At 52.9% G+C, this 19824-nt stretch overlaps 1 protein-coding gene across 8 annotated transcripts in view; it reads left to right on the plus strand.

Moving 5' to 3' along the window:
• Positions 1-19824, plus strand: part of Large1 (LARGE xylosyl- and glucuronyltransferase 1) — a 487150-nt gene that overhangs the window by 21926 nt on the left and 445400 nt on the right. The window contains exons 1-2 of one of the 8 annotated variants that reach the window (XM_048802406.1): positions 15259-15515; positions 18152-18386. The exons of 2 other annotated variants lie outside the window; for them this stretch is intronic. In XM_048802406.1, coding sequence (XP_048658363.1) covers positions 18346-18386 — 41 coding nt within the window. In that variant the 5' untranslated portion in view covers positions 15259-15515; positions 18152-18345. Of the gene's footprint in view, positions 1-15250; positions 15516-18151; positions 18387-19824 lie in introns of those variants that run through there. 5 more of the 8 variants (XM_048802409.1, XM_048802402.1, XM_048802397.1 and 2 more) reach the window with 5 other exon arrangements.

A 19824-nucleotide genomic window follows, 5' to 3' on the forward strand; every position in this document is an offset into this window, starting at 1 on the left:
TTGGCCTTGCCTAGGGTTAGCGGTTACTCTGGGTGTCTGGTTTTGCCAGGCTCCCCAGGTACCTCTTGGTGAGGAGGATTAGATCGCAGGGAGTAGGCAGGGACCCCGTGATTGTGTCTGCTGGGATGAATGGCGAGCTGATGAACCTGCTGTGGGTGTCCCGTGCAACTTAGTTTAGTGGTCAACTTCAGCACCTGTTGAGAGGACGAGCACAGGGAACCTAAGGCAGCTTGAAGTAAGTAAAGGGTTGGGCAATTTTTCACCCTATTTTAGTATTTTCTGGTAAGTCCCCCTCTCCTTCCCTTCTTTAGCCTGCTTGTTTTCTTCCTGTAAGTGAGGAAGATGTTTTTTAATGTGCTGTGGAGTCCATTTGAACGTGAGCTGTTGATGGAGGGGTTTGTCTTCAGTGTGTATTTGTTGGGGGGGATGAGTAAACAGTGGTGTGTAGCCGTGGGTTGTGGGGGCCACAGGGGAAAGAGAATCATTTAAGATTTATTCTGTGATGGGTCCTAGGAGGAACTGCAGGCCTTACTGGGGTCAGGGAATGCAGAGGGCTCCGGCTTGTGTTTGGTTTTCCTCCCCCATTGGAGCAGGTGTCTTCTTTCACAATTAGAATGCTTTCCTTTTTTTTTTTGCCCTACCTTGTCATGGGAGATGACACTTCTGCAGACTTTAGTCTTTTATGTGTTCTAAACCGAGCCCTTTCCCCTGCTGTGGCTTCAATAATGCATCATTTCATAAGTTCATGGAATTTAATGTGCCTCTGCTCAGCCTCCAGTCTCGGCTAGGTAGTTAAATGAAAATTAACCACTGTAGGTTGGGCTCAAAGTCACCTCTTCGCCTTCTCCTTTTGGATCCCCTCCCCTCTCCGCTGCCCCGTGTGTGCAAAACAACGTCCCTTTTTCTTTCCTTGGTGTGGCGTGTGCAGGACGCTCCCCTGGGTGAGTGGGAATATTGATTTATTTCATAATCCGAGATCCATGAAAAAAATAACAGTGTGAACGTACAAGTTTTTGAACTGCCGCCTCTCCAGCTGAAGTACAGTGGAGTCTAGGGACCTGTAGCAAACTAATATTTAACGAGAGTGCTACTGTTGTGCCGCATTTTGGATTTGCGGTGGCTGCTGGTGAAATTGGCATGTGTCCTGACAGGGCTCTGAAGTGGGCTCCGTCTTCATTCCCTTCATTCACTTGTTCACTTATTCAGTGCCTAATGATCATTTTATATGTATGAGGCACCCGGGTGGTGGATGTGATAGGCTATTTGCATTAATGGCTTCCATTCTTCACAGTTTTCTGAATTCCTGCCTGCTCTCCTTGACTTGGCTTTGGACTCGACCACGTGACTTGCTTTGACCTGTAGGATGAAGTGGAGGTGATGGGGTGGGAGTTTGGAGCCTGTACCAGACAAGATCTGAAGCATTTCTGTTTTTTTTTTTTTTGATGTGTCTTTGCATTTGCCACAAAAAGAAAGCATGCCCTGGATGCTTGGAAAACAGCCTCCAGCCAACCTGAGAGCCTTCAGTGAGAAACCAAGCCTCCTGGAGATCCCCCGAGTCCCAGCCAACTTGCAGATGCTGAGCAGAAAGAAATGATTGTTGCCTTAAGACTCTGGTTCCTCAGGCAGCATTGTTATGCAACCGATGACGGACACAATGGATATTGATAGGATTCCGTCATGGGTCCCCTTGGAGAGAAGTCTTAGAGTTGGGTGATGTTGGTTGGCGGGTCAGGACGAGATCATGAAGGGCCAAACAAGATACAGTTCCAAGTGGCCTGTGAGAGGACTCAGTCAAGAGAGTCTGCAGGAAGATTGATCCGAGACCTCATGGGGGGGGTGGCCTTTGAGACGGTGTTATTGAAGTCCTGAATAGGGGAATGTTGACCAGGATTCTGGATTAATATATGGTATTTCAAAGTTGATTCCCCATTGAAGCCAATGCATTGGTACATATTTCCCATTAAATATCGAATGACTTTGCTTTCATTAAACCAAAAATTATAGCTAAGTTGATGTCAGGGAGCCACATTCCCCTCTGGGAATAGCCAGAATTTGCACTGCTTATCACACAGGGTCACCCAGCATAGATCTGATGTACCTACTGTGTGCCAGGGGTGGGTTGCTAAGCATTTTATATTTGTAATCTTATGAAATCATCATCATTGTGTGGATGGTCATAAATGCTAATAATGTTATTTCCATTTTCCAGGTAAATTAGCTAAGCCTGAAGGGGAAGGTCACTTGCTGAAGTTATGCAGGCACATCAGAGTCTCATTCCACTCCCTGCCCCTGTCCCTGTCACGATTGACATCCTCACAATTCGTTTTTGAATCACGTAGCACAGTGTCTTGCACACAGCAGGTGCTCAAAATATAACTGCTTTGCAGAATGGAATAGATCTAAGAAGAGGGGAAAGTGCCTTTCACCCATGTCTGTGTGGCTGTCGCAACCTAGGAAGGAGGTGAATTCCTGAAGCAAATCCACTGGCACAGATATGGAAAGCACTTCGGGTGTCAGGGAGACCCAGAGAAGGGACCCTTCATATAGTTCTGGAAAGATGACGTCTCTGGGAGGGGCCAGCTCTGAGGCAGTGTGAACAAGGAGTCTGAATTGGCCGCGGGAGGAGGAAGGGCTTGCTGTGTGCTTCCCTGGCACCCCAGGTGTCTTCTGGGTCAGGGCAGATGCTCCGAGCTGTTGCTTGAGGGAGGTGGGGGCAGTGAGTCTTCAGAGCAGCTGTGATAATAAACTTCCCAACACGTGAGCCTCTGCAATCTCAAACCCTCTTTTTTCCAGCATTAGGGAAACTGAGGCAGCACCCCAAAAGGAATTACGTACGGCCCATTTTGTCCTGAACAACCCGGAGAACCATTGCCTGAGAAGATGGGCTTATCACCAATATAAAGATGCCTTGAACGGACCTGGGAATGCTGCAGATATAAAATAAATATGAAATAGCCCATAATAGTCCAAACACCATAGAGTGATTCCCTGTGGCTTTCGGTTTTTGCAATGATTTACTGATGACTCTCAACTCGACCCAGGCCTGGATCTGCATTTCAACTCCAACATGCCCCTGTGAGATGCTGGTGACATTCTTTTATATTCTCTGAGCCTCGGTTTCTTCAAAGAAATACGAAAAAGAAAACATGGAATAGGCATAAAATCTGTATCACAGGGTTGTGCAGGTTAGTTTTTTAAAAAGCTAATAGTTTTTTTTTTTTTTTTAGGACCAACTGTGTAACTGTGTGCTACCCATTTTCTTTTTTGCTTCTGTGTGAATCAGTTCACTTGACACTTTTAATCCTCACATCACACTCTGAGATGGAATAAACATGGTGGTGGCCTCCACTTTGGCACCACGGAGTTCGGTAGCTTCCCATGGCTACTGGGCCAGCTGTAGGGGAGACCCTGGGATCTGAACTGCAGAGTGACGCGCTCGGCCCTCAGCCTTGCTAACTCCGGGCCTGGAAATGGGCAGGTGCATGTGGATTGCTAGTTCCCCATCCACTTCTTTTTAGAGCTGGCCTCTGCTCTTCTCTCCCAGTCCTGAGAAACTGTCGGTCAGCTGGGCGAGGAGGGCTGGATAGCACGGTTCCCAGGGTAGGGGGCAGAGACCAGTGTCCTACCTGCAGCACCGACATGCTGGTAATTCATTTGCCAACATGTTCTCATCTGCCCACCGCGAGATCGCACAGTGCACAGGGCGGGGACGGTGTCCACTTTCCTGGACCACGGTGCAGCCCCGACTCCCAACTGCATTCCGAGCACTCAGGAAACAGCAGATGAACGAAGACTCTTGCACACGCCTCTCCTGCCCCTCTGTGCTGGTCCTTCCAGACCACTCTTCATTCCAGCCCCAGTTCACATGGTCCCATCTCCATGTAGCAAAAGCCCCAGCTTGAGTCTGTCTCACTGTGAAGTGTATAGAGTGGACGTGGAGGCTGGGATGTGGAGGCTGGGACGTGGAGGCTGGGAATGGAGGCCCCTGTGAGTGCTGTGCAGTCTTCTTTCTTTCCTCCCTGCCCATGAGCCCTGTGGGACACCAAGCCCAGGGCTGGCCTCCCGGTGTCATGTCCCCTCAGCAAATGGCCTTGACATGAGTGGACACAACAGAGGCCCTCTCTGAGAAGTGTGACTCAAACCTCTGCTGGAACCTCACAGGGGACCCAGAAAGAGAGGTTTATTGAAAGAAACCATTTCTCGGAATTTCCCAATACAAATTATTTCAGCTCCAAAATCTCAGACTTAGCGATGGGTGGACTTCAAGGGATATGCTTTCTTTTCTCCCCATGAAAAAGATGTCACAGTGGAGCCGAGGAGAGCTGTCAGAGCACAAAAGTCCGTGGAGCCCAGGAGGGAGCTCGTTCCTGGACCTTTGCCAGGGAAATCGTCAGGACCGCTGCGCTTGCCAACCTGACAGCTCTACCAGGGGACGAGCGGGGAGTGCCCAGCTGCCTCATTCATGTTGAGTGGCGGGAGGGAGGCGGGGCTTGGGGGAAGGCCCAGAGTGCAAAGGAGAGCTGAGACGTTCTGAAGGGAGCTCTGGAAGCATTGGAGGGGCAGGTGGCACGTGGCACCTGTGGTTGATCAGGGTTGGACGTGTACGGTTTTCTTTTGGGAAAGTGAGGAGGGTCCTGGAGGAAGCTAGGCTATAGGACCGGGCTCCACCCTTATGACCTGGCTGGCCAGAATCCTCTGACATCATACCACATTGGGGGTGTGTTTCATCTTATTCTGGGGGGACACAGATATTCAGGCCACAGCAGATCTCATTTGATATTTGCCGACGGTCGATTCCCTTCCTGTGGACTTCTGCCTCCTCCAAGCCTGGAGAACCCTGCTGTCTGTCACCCAGGTTCCGAATCCGCCTTCCCCACCACCTTGCCCAGATCAGCACTTGCCCTCTCTGGGCTGTGTGTACAGACCTGCCAGGAGGTGTTCTCAGTGGATTTTTAAGGCTTTTGGGAAACGGTTTGGTGAACTTCTTCCTCCCCTGCTGCACTGGAAGCCTCCTGTGGGCAGGGGGTGTCTGCACCTGTTCTATTCTGAAGCACCCAGCACAGTGCCTGACTTAGTGTTCAATACCTATTTGGTATTTAAGTTTTTTTTTTTTAAATTTTAATATTTTTCCATATTACTGTTGAAATAACCTTGAAATAAAAAGAAGTCAAAACTAGGGTTCCTTTTCTCTAAAAGTGACCCCTTCTCACTCAAGGTGGAGGAACTTTCTTTAGGAGGGATGGGCTGCCCTTGGGGCAGTGTCTGAGTCCTGAGGGCCAAGAGAGGGAAAGCAGGAAGTGGATCTGTTTGGCTCTTTGCTGAACACCAGGGCACAGGTCCATTCTGGGCCAGCTTCCATGGGATGCAGGAAAAGTGACACAGCCTGCACCTCGACCTGGCCACTCACCTGAGATGTTCAGCTGGAGGGACCTTGCACTTCAGGGCGGACCTCTGGATTTCATGTCTTTTTATGGTATCAAGAGACTCGGGCTCCAGGGGGAGGTGGCTAGGAGGTCGTGCTTAGGCATCGACCTGGAGGGAGCCTTTGGGTGGACTCAGCCATCTGTTCCGTCATAGTCACACCTTTTGTTGCATGGCCTTTGCAGGTTGCAGAGCACACCAGCCCTGTGTTGCCGTCTCCGTATCACAGGGCCCTCAGTGGGCACCTTGCGGAGTTGCTGTGCCGTAGCCATTCCTGGTTTGCAAGATAAACAGCCTGAAGAGTGCATGTGAACTTGGGACTTGGGAATTCACCAGGCCCTTGGCCACCCCAAAGTCAGTGTCTGCCACCCCGTGCTCCTGGGCTCAAGTCAGCCTGCGTTTGCAGGGTCCCCGCCACAGAGGGTCAGTTAGGATTCCAGCTTGACATAAGGTGCCTCGGATCTGTCTGTTGGTCCCGAGGAGCGCAGCGTCTCTGTGGAAGGCGGCCCTCACGCCATGCACACCGGGGTCGCGGGCAGGAGCCGCTTTAGACTTTCTGATCCGAGGGGATGACTTCTCACCTGAGCCTGGGTCTCTGCCTGGGTGAAATGGGGATCAATGAGTTTTATCAGATGATGAATATCATTCCAAACCCGCCCAGCTCAGCCTTCACACACATCCCAGTTAGCACCTGGGCCTCCAAAGGTCTTCCCTGCCTTTCTGTTGAAGCCCCCCCCCCCACACACACCTTTTTCTTTCCTGTGGAAGGCCTCTGTGTTGTCAGTGCCATCCCAGGCCTGGGTGACACTGTCCCTGTGCTTGGCCGCATCTCAGAAGCTGCAGTGATCCCAGCTTCAGGGCAGGGGGAGGAGGATTTGAGCAGTCGGGAAACTCAGGGTTGGGCTTGCCATTGTCCCTTGGAGAGGGAGGTTGTCTTTGGGAGCACGTGCACAGGTAGGGCAGGCCAGGTCACACAGGAGGTGGGAGGCCCTGCCCCGCCCCGCCCTGCCCTCCCCTCCCTGGGCAGGTGGATTCGGGTGGGTTGCCGCCCTCAGCATGTAAGCAGTGACCTCGAGCATCTGGCAGCTCTGCAGATCAAGGCATCTGGCCTCCCCGGGCCTCCCCAGTCTGGCCTCCCTGGGCCTCCCCAGTCTGGCCTCCCCGGGCCTCCCCAGTCTGGCCTTGCTCGGGCCTCCCCACTGTCCCCAGCATAGTTGTGACATTCCAGCCAAACTCTGGGTTCCTGGCGGTGGCACGAGGCTCCCCACGGCAGGCCCTTGCTTGGCAGGCACCTTGTGAGGCTGTGGAGGGGATGGGGAGCTTGACACGTGGGCAGCTTCTCCAGCTGCCTCATCCCCTCGAGAGCCATGTGAAGCGCACACTCAGAGGAAAGGGGTGTGACATAGGGCCACCCAGGTGACCTTTGCAAATGTAGAATGACTTTGCAGTCCTGTGTTCCCAGCAGCCTGGAGAGAGAGCTCAGGGGTGACGGGGAGCCCGTGTTGGCTGGGGCTGACCCTGGCTCCCTCCCTGAGCCAGCAGCCTCCTCCTTGGGGTGGGATGGCCAGCGGGGACCAACTCTGGTGGACTGGCCTCCACACCTTCGTTTGCTCAGTGAGCAGAATGAGAGGCTGTTGGTAAATGCAGTGATAGGAGTCTCTCCCTCCGGTAGCTTTTCAGCTACGTGAAGGGAGCAGATGAACAAGCTGCACAAAGAGAACATTTGTCCTCCTCTGATGACAAGTACCCTGGCTGTGGGGAGGGGTGTGGGGTAGGCTTGCTGTTTTTAGAAGGTTGTTCAACAGGGATTTGTGCATGTGGTTTGAACTCATACCTGAAGAATAAGAAGGAATGAGTCATGGAGCTATCTGGGGAAAGAGCTGAGGCTGAGGTAAGCGCAAAGGCCCTGAGGTCACTTCTCAATTGCTCAGTCAGAGACCACAAGGGGGTCATATGCCTGGGAGAGAGAGAATCCCCAGAAAAGTAGTGGTAGATGATGTCAGAGAGGAGGCGAGGCCCATTTGTGCAGGGTCTCATGGGCATTGGAGGAGAGGCAGGAGCCGGCTCGTATTTATCAGGATTGCTTGGCTACTCCTGTGTTGCTGATGGTCTGTAGACAGCAAAATATAAGCAAAGAGACTACAGAGGAGGGGCTTGCTGTCATTGAGACAGAAGATGAGGGTGTTTGGGGCCAGGATGGGTTATTAAGGGATCGACAAAGAGTTGAGCCCGAGTCTCTGTTGCTTACCTTCTCTCTAATCCTGGGGTGAGTCGCTTCAGCTCATTGACTTTGATTTTCTCAGCTCTACAATGGAGATGATGATGCTGGAACGTCCCAGCACGGTTGCACGGTAGCCAAGTGTCGCCTAGGAGCGGAGGGCCACTTCCCTTACTTACCTCCTGGTGCTGGAGGTTGTTGCGCTGCCCCTGCCATCGCGTCATGCTGAAAGGTGCGTCGCTGCTGAGGCTGAAGCAGATCCCAGCTGCTGCCTGCTGGACAGGCGCCTCCAGAGTTGGAGGCCGGGAGTTTGAAGGTTCTGGTCCAGCCTGCCCCTGTTTCTGATTTGGAATCCGGGCCCAGCGGGAGGGAGGAGTTTTCCCATTTCCAGCGTAATTCGCCCTGTGGATTTGAGGAGGGGCAGGAGGGATTTGGGATCCAGTGTGAGAAAAATTGGATTGCAGACTGATACATTAGGAGCGCTCCGCCTGCCTGTCAACCCCTGTAATTTGGGCCCCTCGGTGGAGTTCAGGGTGATTAGAACAGAGAAGGGGGAGGCGCAGCAGGAGTCATGGAAGTCCTGGTCCGGATGTGAGCAGGGCCCCACCTGCCCCCCCCCCATCCCATCTCACGGGCTCCTAGGGGGGTTCACGCGGGGTTATCAGGTGCGTTTTGCTACTCTGTGGAAAGCATGAAACTTTCACTTGCAAAGTACCTTATTTCCAGCCCCAGTCACCCTTTATATGTCGAGATCAGGATTGCCGGTCAGGCTTTATGAGTGACAGAGCCATTGTTGCCCTGCTGAATTTTATCTTTGCGTTTTTCCTGAGCTTTGACGACCCCTGCTGCCCAGAGTCTGCCGGCTGCCCTGGGCTTCCTCTCCCCAGCCCCCCGGAGGGCAGAGGTGGGAGCTGTGGGGCATGATTTGGATACAGCCAGACTGGCCTTCAACATAGGCCTCTCCTGTGTCCAAGGTCCCTGGCCTTTTTCACTGAGTAGAAGGACAGAGAGAATTGAAGGGGGCCCTTTCGTTGGGGAGGAAGGGGCATGGATCGCTACCCACTCTACCGAGGTTCTGTCGGAGGAGGCTTTCAATCCACGGCATTTGTACTGGGCGCAGGGTCACCTGAGGACATGTGTAGTGTCCGCCTGCTACCAGGGATACAAGTCCTCTGTACCACTGTGTGTCCGTTCCTACCAGGAAGGTGGTCACCCCACTCTGGGGCGCCTGTTCCTTTAGCAGCCTCTTGAACCCTTGTTGTGATACCGTGAAGCCCGTTTCCTGAACACCCCAGGATTAAAAGGGTGGAACACTGTAGTGGGGTCTCTCCCCGAGTGCAATCCCTGGATCTCGATTCTGCGTGTCCTAGGAGAGAGCGCTGCTAATTCAACAGAACTAATTAAATTGGGCATTTATGTTTTGATGACATTAAAAAAAATTGCCCTGATTAATTTGTCATTGAAAACATATTTTCATAAAATAAGACTTGTGCTTTTCAGCCAGGCTCCCCTCCGTCTTTAAAAGGATCTGTTTATTCCCTGCGTTTGAGAAACACCATTGTAGTGCTTAGTGCTGGTGCTTTTTTACCCCCGGCTTCTCAGAGTCCTCTTGGTGGGGAGGTGTAGACCCGCCCTCCCTCCAGATGCTCAAATTTCTTTTGAGTTTTCCACCTGCTCCTTTGGAGAGCTGGAAGTGACTTCACCTGGTGACCCCCTGCAGGGACCTCCCGGGCCCGGGCCTGCTGCGGGCTCTGAGCAGTTTGCTCATTAAGCCAGACAGTAAGCCTGGCCGCGTGTCTGTGTGTGATGCTCCTTTTCCGGCCCCAGGGGGCTCATAACTGTGCTTCTGGAAACCTGGTACACAGGAAGGCATCTGGAACATTCGAGCTTCCATATGGGAGCCTGTCAGGGAATGTCATCGTGCTTTGGCCTGGCAGCCTCCGTGGCATCTTTATTGAAAGTTGGAAAAAAAGAAAAGCTACTTGGAAAGTGGAAGGGGACCGTTTGGAAGGATGACATTGATTCTTTGCAATAGATGACCCGAGCACATCGCCTTAGAGATAAAACCTTAGAGATAAATACAAAAGTGCATTAAGCATGCAGCAGGCCTTCAAATAAAAAGTATCGTGACACATGGAAGGCATCCTTCCTTTTCTTCTATCCCTCTGCTGCTGTGCTCCCAATGCATAGCGTGACACATAGTGGGGCAGGTGGGAGGTGGAGCGGTGCAGTCACACCAAGAGAGTCTGTGTCACAAGCAAGAGAAGCAGAGTGACCATGTCCACATGGACAATTTTTCTAGGATTTAAGGCAAGATCTGTATCAGCTGATGGTGGGCACTTCTGGTCCTTCATCGTGGGATGGGCTGTGACTTGTGCACTGATCAGGAACGGTCCTGATCTCCCGTCTCTTCCAACTTTGGGGTCTGTGGAAGTATCTAGTACATTTCTCAATCCAGCCTCAGTTTCCTTGTCTGAAAGCGGGACTGAGGACATCAGCTCATGGGACCATCACGGGCCGAGGAGACGTCACACCCTAGGTTATATCCCCTCTGCTCTTGACCCCATGGAACATGTAGATAGATTAGATTTTGATCAAGACCTTCTACCCGGCCTTTCCTGGGCTCAAATATTCTGGAAAATATGACAGTCGTGCTGGGCCCTAAAGGCTGCAGGACTCTTTTTTTTTTTTTTTTTTTTTTTGCTTCAGCTTAAACCTGTTTTCTTGGCCACTGCAGAAATAAGAGCATGTTATCGTGGGTGGACACAATTTGAAGTGCTTGGTTAACCCAGCAATTAATAAAAAATGAAGAGGTGACAATTGGTGTTACCAGGCTACCATCAAAAGCAATGCACTTGGCCTCCCTCCAGGCAAACAGATGGGTGGAAACGCCACCCGTGGGGAGGAACATCTGAATTCGGAGGAGGGAAGCTGGTTGGGAAAGGGACTCGGCGAGGAGCAGGGTATCAGAGGGGTGGGTCGGCTGACCGTCTCATTCATCTAATCCACAGATGGCGCTGGGTGATTCCCAACACAGTGTGACACTGTGCCAGGGGTCCAGGAGGCCTGTGGGGTCAGGCGTAGCCTCCTGTGAAGAGGTGCACACTGTTGGGGGCTATGGAGGGGGAAGCAAGGGACTCTAGTGCATCATGGTCAGTGCAGGGTGGACGGTGTCTTAATTCGTGGGTGACTGAAGGAAGGGACAGCTGGATTCATGAGAAGGGAGAGAGCGACACGGAGTTTATGGAGAAGTCAGCTTGAGCTCCACGATGCAGGTCTTGCCCTGTAAGACACAGCCACCATCCGTGAGCCTGGTGGCAAGTGGTGACACAGGGGCTCTTTGTCTTTTCCTGGGGCAGCGGATGCAAAGCATTAGGTGATTTAGTGCCGGGGAAGGAAGTTAGGCCCTGCATCTGGTTACATCCAGGTGAGTGGTGGCTGCCCCTGCTTCAGCCACATGACCTCAGTCAAGCCCCGCCGCCCCTCCCAGGACGAGTTTTGACTTCCACAAATTGAAATTTATGTATCTACCTACTGAGACATGACGTTTTCTCTTGTGAGCTACAAGGAAAGTTCTTTGAGGGAAGAAAGTGCCTTGAATAGAAAGCCATTTTGAGAAGGGACTGTAGCCACACGTGTGATGTGAAATTTACCAGTAGCAAAATTTAAAAAAAAGAAAAAAGATGAAATTAATTTTAATACTATGTTGGATGTAATGCAGTATAACCACAATATCTCCAAACTCAAGACTTTGCATTCTTTTTTTAATAACACTTTGAAATCTGGTGTATATTTTAATTCGCAGCAAAGCTCCATTCAGACGAATTGTATTTCAGTCTTCCAGTAGCTGCAAGGGCTTCTGGCCGCCATGTTGGACAGGGTGGCTCCTGGTGGGCACCAGTGACACAAATAAGGTGACTCTGCAGGGCAGGTGACTTCTTTGCTCCGTTCTCCCCTATCCTTTCCAGTCCCTTTCTCCGTCCGTCGCTCTTGTGCAGCTCCTCCTGTGAGGAACAGAGAGATAAATGGCCAGTGGAGACCACAGTGAATGCTTTGTGTAACTGGATTTTTACCGGAAAAGGAGGCTGGGATGAGTTTCATGGAAAGGCACAGAGGAGGAGGGGAATCCCTGGGAAGTCATAGAAGTCTTGAGAATAGTAGTAGCAGCTCAAGTATATTAAGCATTTATTTTATGTCAGGCACTGTTTTCCACATCATACTGGACCATTTTATTTAATCCTTCCAGAACCCTAGGAAGTAATCACCTCTCCCATTTTGAAAACGGGATCACTGAGGCAAGAGAGGTTAAGATACTTTCTCAGAGTCACACAGTAAGGTTGGAACTCACATTGAGAGTGCTGTGGTGCCATTACCTCAAGAAATCCTCAGGGAAAAAAATATGGAGGAGGCTTTGGGCTTCCGTTTGGCCGGGACTTGGTAGCTTACTCCAGAGAGGCTGGAGCTCGAAGGTCCAAAGGAACCTCCGCCCTCAGCTGAACCTTGCAGTGTTGTTAAGAGTAAGTTTTATGGCAGTTGTACCACCTGGGCACTCGGTCCCTTCCCTTTAGGCCCACAGAATGAACTTTTTTAAAAGAAGTTAGCCTTGTTCGCGTCCAGATCAGTGGCTGGCACACAGGAGAGGCTCAGAGGGGTCGATGGAAGTCAGTGAGCAGCTCTGGAGGCCTTGGAGGGGAGGAGCTGAGTCGGCCAGGAACCCCCAGAGGCCTTCGTGACTTTGGGGTTGGCTTTATAGATGTGGCCCAGGGGAAGGGGCTCAGGAGGAGACATGACCTGCCTGTTTAGATGCAGAGTTCCTGCTGAGCTGAGGACAGTCATAAAGGCCAGCGGATATGTCCCCTGGCAAAGCCTTTTTCCTGTCGATTTTTTAAATTGAAAAGCAGCATGGTACCTAGGAGAGTGCAGAAAGAACAGGTCAGGGGTGGGGCATCCCCAGGGCCCCATAGATGGCTTCATGGGCCCACAGTGTCGATGGCTGGGACTGCCATGGGGACTGGGTGGGGTCCAGGTGTTCACTCCTGTGCTCCTGATGGTCTCCAGGGCTTCTGACCTGGTTCCAGGGGGCGTGGAACACACGAGAAACTCAGGCTCCCGGAGGTTCTGTGACTTACCCAGGACTCGAGGCCGGAGGTGAGAGCTGTGTGCTCCAACAGCTGCGTTCTCGACCATCCCATACATTGTTTTCTATGACCTTTTATCTAAAATCCCAAGATTGGGACATTCAGGTTGAGCTGGGGGTACCTGGCTTGGGGCTGTGGAGGAACCAGCCCAGGTTCAGGGGCATGCCCAGGCCCAGGGGGACTGAAGCCCGCTTCTCACCTGCCAGAGTGACATGGCTGGCAGGGTCCATCCTGGATGGGGCTGCAGGAGGTCTCAGGCCAGGGAGCATGTGGGTTCCTCACTGTTCTCTACTTCTGACCCCCACTTGCTGGGGACAAGGGCTCTCAGGCACTGGCCAGGGCAGCTCCCAATTAAACAAGTCAAACAGCTCATTCCCGCTAAAGTGCTCCGTGTCTGAGTGCCAGTAAGCTCACTCCCCGCTGCAGGGCATGGCGGGGTCTGCTGCCTGGGGTTCAGCATGAGTCAGTCTCAGGGGATGCCGCAGGCGTGACCCGCTGAGGAGGGCAGCCCTGCCCGGCCTGGAGTCCCCCTGGAATGCTCCAGGATGGCATATGTGTTTTAGGCAGAGGAGCTTTGCTCTCTGGCGTGGCCCTCTGCCTCCACGGTTCCCTGATCAGGAGGGACAGGTGGTGGCTGTCATTCTGCAGTTGGCCTTGGCCTAAGAGAACTTGGCCCATGTTCTGGAATGGAGCTCCCTCCTGCCCCTCCTCCCCCCAGCTCCTTTGGCCTGGAGACTGCTGCTTGACCCGAATAGCCACGGGCAGCCAGTTCCCCCAGCCTGCCTCATCCCGCAGTCCTGGGGTGGGGAGCGGGCGGAAATGTACGCCACTGTGCTAGGTTCCATGTCCCGGGGACTGAAATTTAATTCAGAAAGACAATAAAATCACCCTTCTGGAGGCAGTGGGAATCCTCCTGAGTGAACCAAGAGTCCACGCTTACCCTCTGCTGGCCACTGGGCCAACATAACATCATAGATTGTGTGGTGTCACTCTGGAGCTGGGAGGCCTGAGGTGAAGTCCACATCCTTTGCTTGGCTGTGTGACCTTAGATGAGTTGCTTGACTTCTCTGACCCTCTATAAAATGGGGATCCCTACCTCCTGAAGTTGTAAAAATATAATTAGTCCATGTGAAGCACTTAGAGTACTGCCCAGCAGGTTGATGGCCCCATGATCATTCATAGACTGGGATGGATGATTACAGTCTTCTGAGCATTTAGATGTAGTGGGTAGTGTGTCAGTCCCTGTTTCCAGACATGGAGACTGAGGCACAGACAGGCTAAGTTCCTGGCCCAGCATTTCACAGCAGCTGAGCAGGAATTCAAACCAGAGATGCCGGACCCCCTGGCTCCCCAGGGAATGAGGGCAGAGCCATCAGAGGCTTGGTTGAGTTTCCACCTGAGGGTGACATTTATTTCAAGATACCTCTGTCCCTAAAATACTTTCAGGAAAACAGGGCAAATGCTCTTATTGCATGATCCATTTAAAATAATAAGCATAGCTGGTGCTTACTGAGCAAATTGTTCCATTTCTGCTGTCGCATTGACATGGTTTAATTGTTTGGGTCAGGCCCTGAGGCCTTGGTGGGAAAAGTTTTGAGAACAGGTCACCCTCGCACCCCATCTCCTCTGCGTGGCTGAAGACGGGTGCCCCTGACATGGGAGGACAGTCACAGTGGTGCCTTCCAGAGGCCAACACCCAGGCTTTGATCTTTGCACCTGTGGCCGGGGCCAGATGCCTGGTCCCCCAAACCCTCAAGTTTGACAAAGCTGAGAAGACAAAGCACAGCCTGTTTAAAGAGTGTACCATTTCCTGGATCAGAGGACAGGAATGGAGGAGGAGGGAGAGAGAACTGTCAGGGAGGGCAGAGGAGGGAGCTCTCAGGGCTGGGAGGTGAGGAGGAGCAGCAGCCGGAGGAGGGAGGAGAAATGGGTGACTTGAACTTGGCTCTTCCTGCTTTCAGAGGGTGGGGCAGGACCAGAGGTGGGAGGCAGATCCTAGGCCTGATGCAGAGAGGAGCACCAGGAGGAGAGGGGAGTCGCAGGCAGGCAGGCTGGGGACGGTGAAGAAGGGCACGTGAATGTGCAAACTAGAACAGCGGAGGCATCCTTTGGTGTCTGAGCGGAGTGTAGGCTACCCATGGAGCCCTGCTGGTGGGCTCGCTGAGGCCCCCTGTTGGCCGACAGTGGCTCGGCAGCAGCTTCCCGGTGCTGGTCCGGGGCTCCCAGGCGGGTGCAGGGGAGAGGCTCATCATTGGGCCTGCTGAGCGCCATCTGCGCAGGGATTCCGTGGGGGTCTGGAGGTCAGAACCCCAGCCCATGCCCAACTTTTGTTGTCCCCCAGCCTCCCAGCAGGGTCCCCATGAGGGATTCCGGCCTTCCGTGCCCAGCCTGGAGCGGGGTGCTCCCCTGGACACTGTTCAAAACAGGCTACACAAATAGCCTCCACGGTGCGTCTCATGAGTCCGGGAACAGCTCAAGCCAGCGGCCTGCCTGCCTCCAGCGCTGCTCATGCCAGGGGGGTTAAAAAAAGAACGAGGCACGCCCGATCCAAAGGCTTTTGTGGGTAGGGCAGAAATAATCAAGCCAAACTCAAAAGTCAGACCGTCAGGAGCCAGGTTGTGCGCTCTCATGGGGACAGGGTCTCCCCACTCGAAATCATCTCTTCGCAGCTGGGACAGGCAGCCGAGCCCCTGCCCTCCTCAAGGACCCTCCTTTTGCTGGGGGCGGCCGGGGCAGAGGTGAGTGGCACATTGTCTGTTAAAAGGGTTCAGTTTTAATGTCAAAGGCTTTCCAGTCTGTTTTCCCAGCGAGGTCAGTTCCAGACTCTGCGCCCTGCCCATCGTAGGACCAGCTACTGGCACAGCTGGGTCGGGCCTCCCGTTGGGTCCTTAAATTCCATGGGAACTTGCGACATAGATGTGGAGACTCAGGTTCCAGGACATGAGGACTTGCCAGTGATTGTTGCCCAGCTGTGGCTGCCACTGACCGTGGTGGTGAGGGTGGTGGGGGTGGGGGAGGATGAGCTGCCGTGTTTGTTCCCAGGCAGGGCACTACATTCTTTGATGGAGAGGACTAGGTTAATAGTCATTGTGGGTGGCATTTATTGTGTGTCTTCCCTGTGCCAGGCAAGGTTCTGGGTGCTCTGTTCACTTGATCTGGTGATGCTAAGGCACCCACACTCCTGTGCCCACCTGATGTGGTAATTGATGGAGACAGAGGCAGGGTCCAGTCAAAGCCTGCGTTCTGCAAAGCCACGGGGTCCCATAAGGGTCAGGCCAGTTGCTGGGTGTGGAGTGGCCTCCCCTGTGGGTGGGCGAGTGGCCGGCTGATGGGGGACAGGATGCCTTCCATTCTAGATCCCTCTCCGTCAGCCCTCTGGAGCATCCCCCACCCCCATGCCCACCTCTGTCCCCCACAGCTTTCCCCTGTGCAGTTTTCTTTTGTTGATTTAGAAACAGACCCAATTTCCTGGAGCTGGGATAGTTGAGCTAAATTATCACATTACCACTAGCAACTGTTGTTAATTTTAGTTTTTTCAGGCTCTAACCTGAATTTTTGTTTTCTAAAGGCCATCAACCAACCACATTTCCTTCATTAGCAATGAGTAGTCATGAAGATTTGGTGTTGTTGATGGTAGGATTCATGCAGAGAGAAAAAAATTAGTATTTCAGGAAAAAGTTGCAGAGAGAAGGAAAAGCAGGAGAGAGGGAGAAAGGAAGAGACAGGTGGGAGGGTGGTGGTGTGCAGCCTCAGAAGGAGAAACTTTCTTGACAGCATTGGCATACAATAGGTGCTCATTAAATGTTTATGCAAATGACTTGGTATTATAGTAGGCAAGAGCACAGATTCTGGGTTTGGGTTTGAATTCAAATTCCACCACATATAAGCTGTATGAGTTTGGGTCATTTTCTTAACTTCCCTGTGCCTAAGCTTCCTCTCCTTTAAAATGGGCCAGCCTCAGGCACTGGCTGTGGGGGACAGCGGAGTTCTGTTTGTTGCTGATGAGGCTTCAGGGTCATCCTGTGAGCTCCCACCGGTGCCCAAGTCTATGTCACACAGCTGTGATGAGGACTGAGTTGTTTTCCCAGGGCGGCTGTGAGAGGGCCACAAATGGGCAGGCATTTATTCTCGTGGTCCTGGAGGCCAGAAGTCTGAGGTCCGGTGTGTTGGCAGGGCCTGCTCCCTCTGAGCCTGTGGGGGACCCTCCCTTGCCTCTTCCTGGGGTCTGGTGTTTGCCCTTGCCACTGGGCTCCTTGGCCTGTGGGAGTGTCACACTTTGGCTTTGTGTGTGGCCTCCCCGTGGGTCTCTCTCCCATGGCTATCTCCTTATAGGGACTCTTGTCATGCTGGGCTGAGGGCCACCCGATTCCAGGATGACCTCATCTCAGTCACATCCTGGCGTCTCTCAGGATGCTGTTCCAGATAGGGTCACACCCTCATTAAGGGGGTGGGGGCTAAGGGGTGGGGGCTAGGACCTCGACCTTAGCCCGTAACTGGGATGGAGTGAGTGGACCCCCAGCACCGAGCGCAGGACCTAGGACAGAACGGTGCCCTTTGGCAGGAGCAGTGTCCGTGGCTGCGGTAGCCCACCCTCACCTGCCTGCCCTTTTGCTGGGCCCGTGGATGGCCCTCTGAAGCTCTCTGAAGCTCAGCCTCCCACCTGTTCACCTGACGTGGCCTGGCATCCTGGGCCAGTGAATTGTTGGGTCGTCCTTATTTGAGTGGCCTCTTCTGCAGTGGGGAGGAAGGACGCCGCCTCTCTAAGGACACCTTCCCAGGGCAAAGCAAGGGCCACAGCCTGGACACACAGTGCCCTCCCAGGCTGCCGCCCCTCCTTTCCTGTCCTGCCTGGTGCTTTGTGGTCCAGGAGGGCAGATGGCTACTGCCTACATAGATGGGAGGAGGCTCCTCTTTCCCTTCCCCAGGGGCCAGGAGGCGCCTGCAGACAGGAGCAGCCTTGGCTTTTCCAGCCCCTTGGGTTACTTTGCAGCGAGAATGGAAACGTGTGTGTGTATGTGTTGTTTCCAGTTGGAGCCAAACAGATTTGCTTCAGAGAAGTCTAGATATCTATGGAAACAGTACTAATTTTAGTCTTGCCACACTAATGCCAACTCCGATAGTGCTGTTTTGGGTCAGGGCTCAGGGAGCGGGGAAGGCGAACAGGCCGAAGGGTCATGTCAAGCCCCGAGTAGCCAGTGGCGGGGGAAATCGGGCGGGTGCAGCAGAAATCTTAGGTGGCTCCGCAGGGTTCGCTCCAGGGGGAGCCTGGTCCTGAGAGCGGGGCTGGAGTGGAGCCTCAGTCAGGGCTGTGTCTGAATGAAGGGAGCCCCCCCCCTTCACTCTCCCTGGCTAAACTCTGCTCGTTTTTCTCCAGCCCGGCTCACGACCCTGCTTTCCGCGTCCTCCTCTCTGGAGTCCTCACTGCTGCCCTGAATTCCTGGCGTCTCTCATGTTCCTGTTGAAGTCCTGCGTTAGCCTATTTAGCTCTGTGCTTCACTCCTCTGCCTTGAAGTCCTGCCATTTATTTTCGAGCCTCTCAAAGTCAGCCAGGGTCACTGTCATATCTGCATGCCGAGCCTGCTGTGCAGGGGACGCGCAGGACCCACACAGTGAGTGGAATTTGACATGACTGGTGATTTCTGGTTGATTAAACCAGGGGCTGGGCAGCCACGAGAAAGGGACGGGAAATAAGAGAGTCTAAAATAAAGTCTGCAGAAACACTTTTCAGTGGGCAGCGTTCACTTGGGGGGAAGGCAGTGGCCCGCAGTTCTATTAAGGACATGCTGAGGGAGGGCCACAGGCGAGAGGAGCCTCCTGGGGTGGGTGCTGGGGGCAGTGGGGAGGAGACGGATGGAGATCATTCTAGGGCGTGGGGGGCATCGTCCTTCCTGCCCTGTCCTCCCACCTCCCAGCTGGAATCCTTGCAGAGTATTAGGCACCGGAGGACCTTAGATGGGGTCTTGTGTGTTTTGAAGTCGGATATTCAGGACTGATGTTCCTGCATCAATGCTTGGTCATCTGTTTTGGTGTGTATTTCTGAATCCTGCATAACCCATCATGTCCCAGGTGCTCCTGCTCAGTCGTGGTTGGAACCAAGGCTTGTGCCCAGGGGAGGGGCCACTGGTGTGAATTATTGCAGAGAATTTCCACATGCTTCATATTCCATTCAGCAGAGGAAGAGCAACGTAGTCATGGTAAAATTGGGGAGATGACGGACAGGAGAGCAGCACAGAGTGGGACTGATCCATATAACCTTGGGAGCTGGGCAGGGCACAGGTAGGATGCCCTGGTAGATGCCACCACACTCAGGATTTGACCCGGGTCCCCTCCTCCTGTCTCCCTGCTCAGCATGCATAGAATGCGTGTGAGCTCCAAATTCTTGGGCACTACTATGGCTTGGATATGGCGTGAGCCTGTCCCCAAGTGTTCATGTTAGAAGCTTGGTCCTCATGTGGTGATGTGAGTGGGCCCTAAGTGGAAGGTGACTATGTCCTTGGGGACATTATCCTCTGAAAGGATGGTCTTGTGCAGTAAGCTAGCCTCTTAAGAGTAGTTTGTTATATAAAAGCAAGACTGGCCCTTGAATCTCTCTGGCTTTCTGTCTTGCGATGTGATCTCTCCATCTCATGGGTGATTCTGCCATGGTGCTGTCTGCCATGTGTGATGTAACCAGAAGTCCCTCACAGAGCCAGCAGATGTGGATGCCATGCTCTGGGACCTCTAAAACTAAGCTGAATAAACTTCTTTATAAAGTACTCAGCCTCAGGTGTTTTGGTATAGTGACGCAATCGAGACTAACAGAAACACTTTATCTTGTTTAATCCAACTACTAATGTGGTCGAGCAAAATGAAGTTTTCCTTCATAAACAAAAGGGGAAATTGAGGCTGGGGGGCTGGAAGTGACTTGTGGAGGCCCACCCCCCTGGTAAGAAGTAGATGCCGTGGTCCACTGTGGCCGCATTCTGATTTAGGGAGCCAAGACCCACTGACGAGAGCGTTTAGATTTTGGAAATAGAAGCGCACGCAGGGGTGTGGTGCCACTTGTCT

This window comes from Marmota marmota, unplaced genomic scaffold (assembly GCF_001458135.2).
Source record: "Marmota marmota marmota unplaced genomic scaffold, marMar, whole genome shotgun sequence".
Lineage (NCBI taxonomy): Eukaryota > Metazoa > Chordata > Mammalia > Rodentia > Sciuridae > Marmota > Marmota marmota.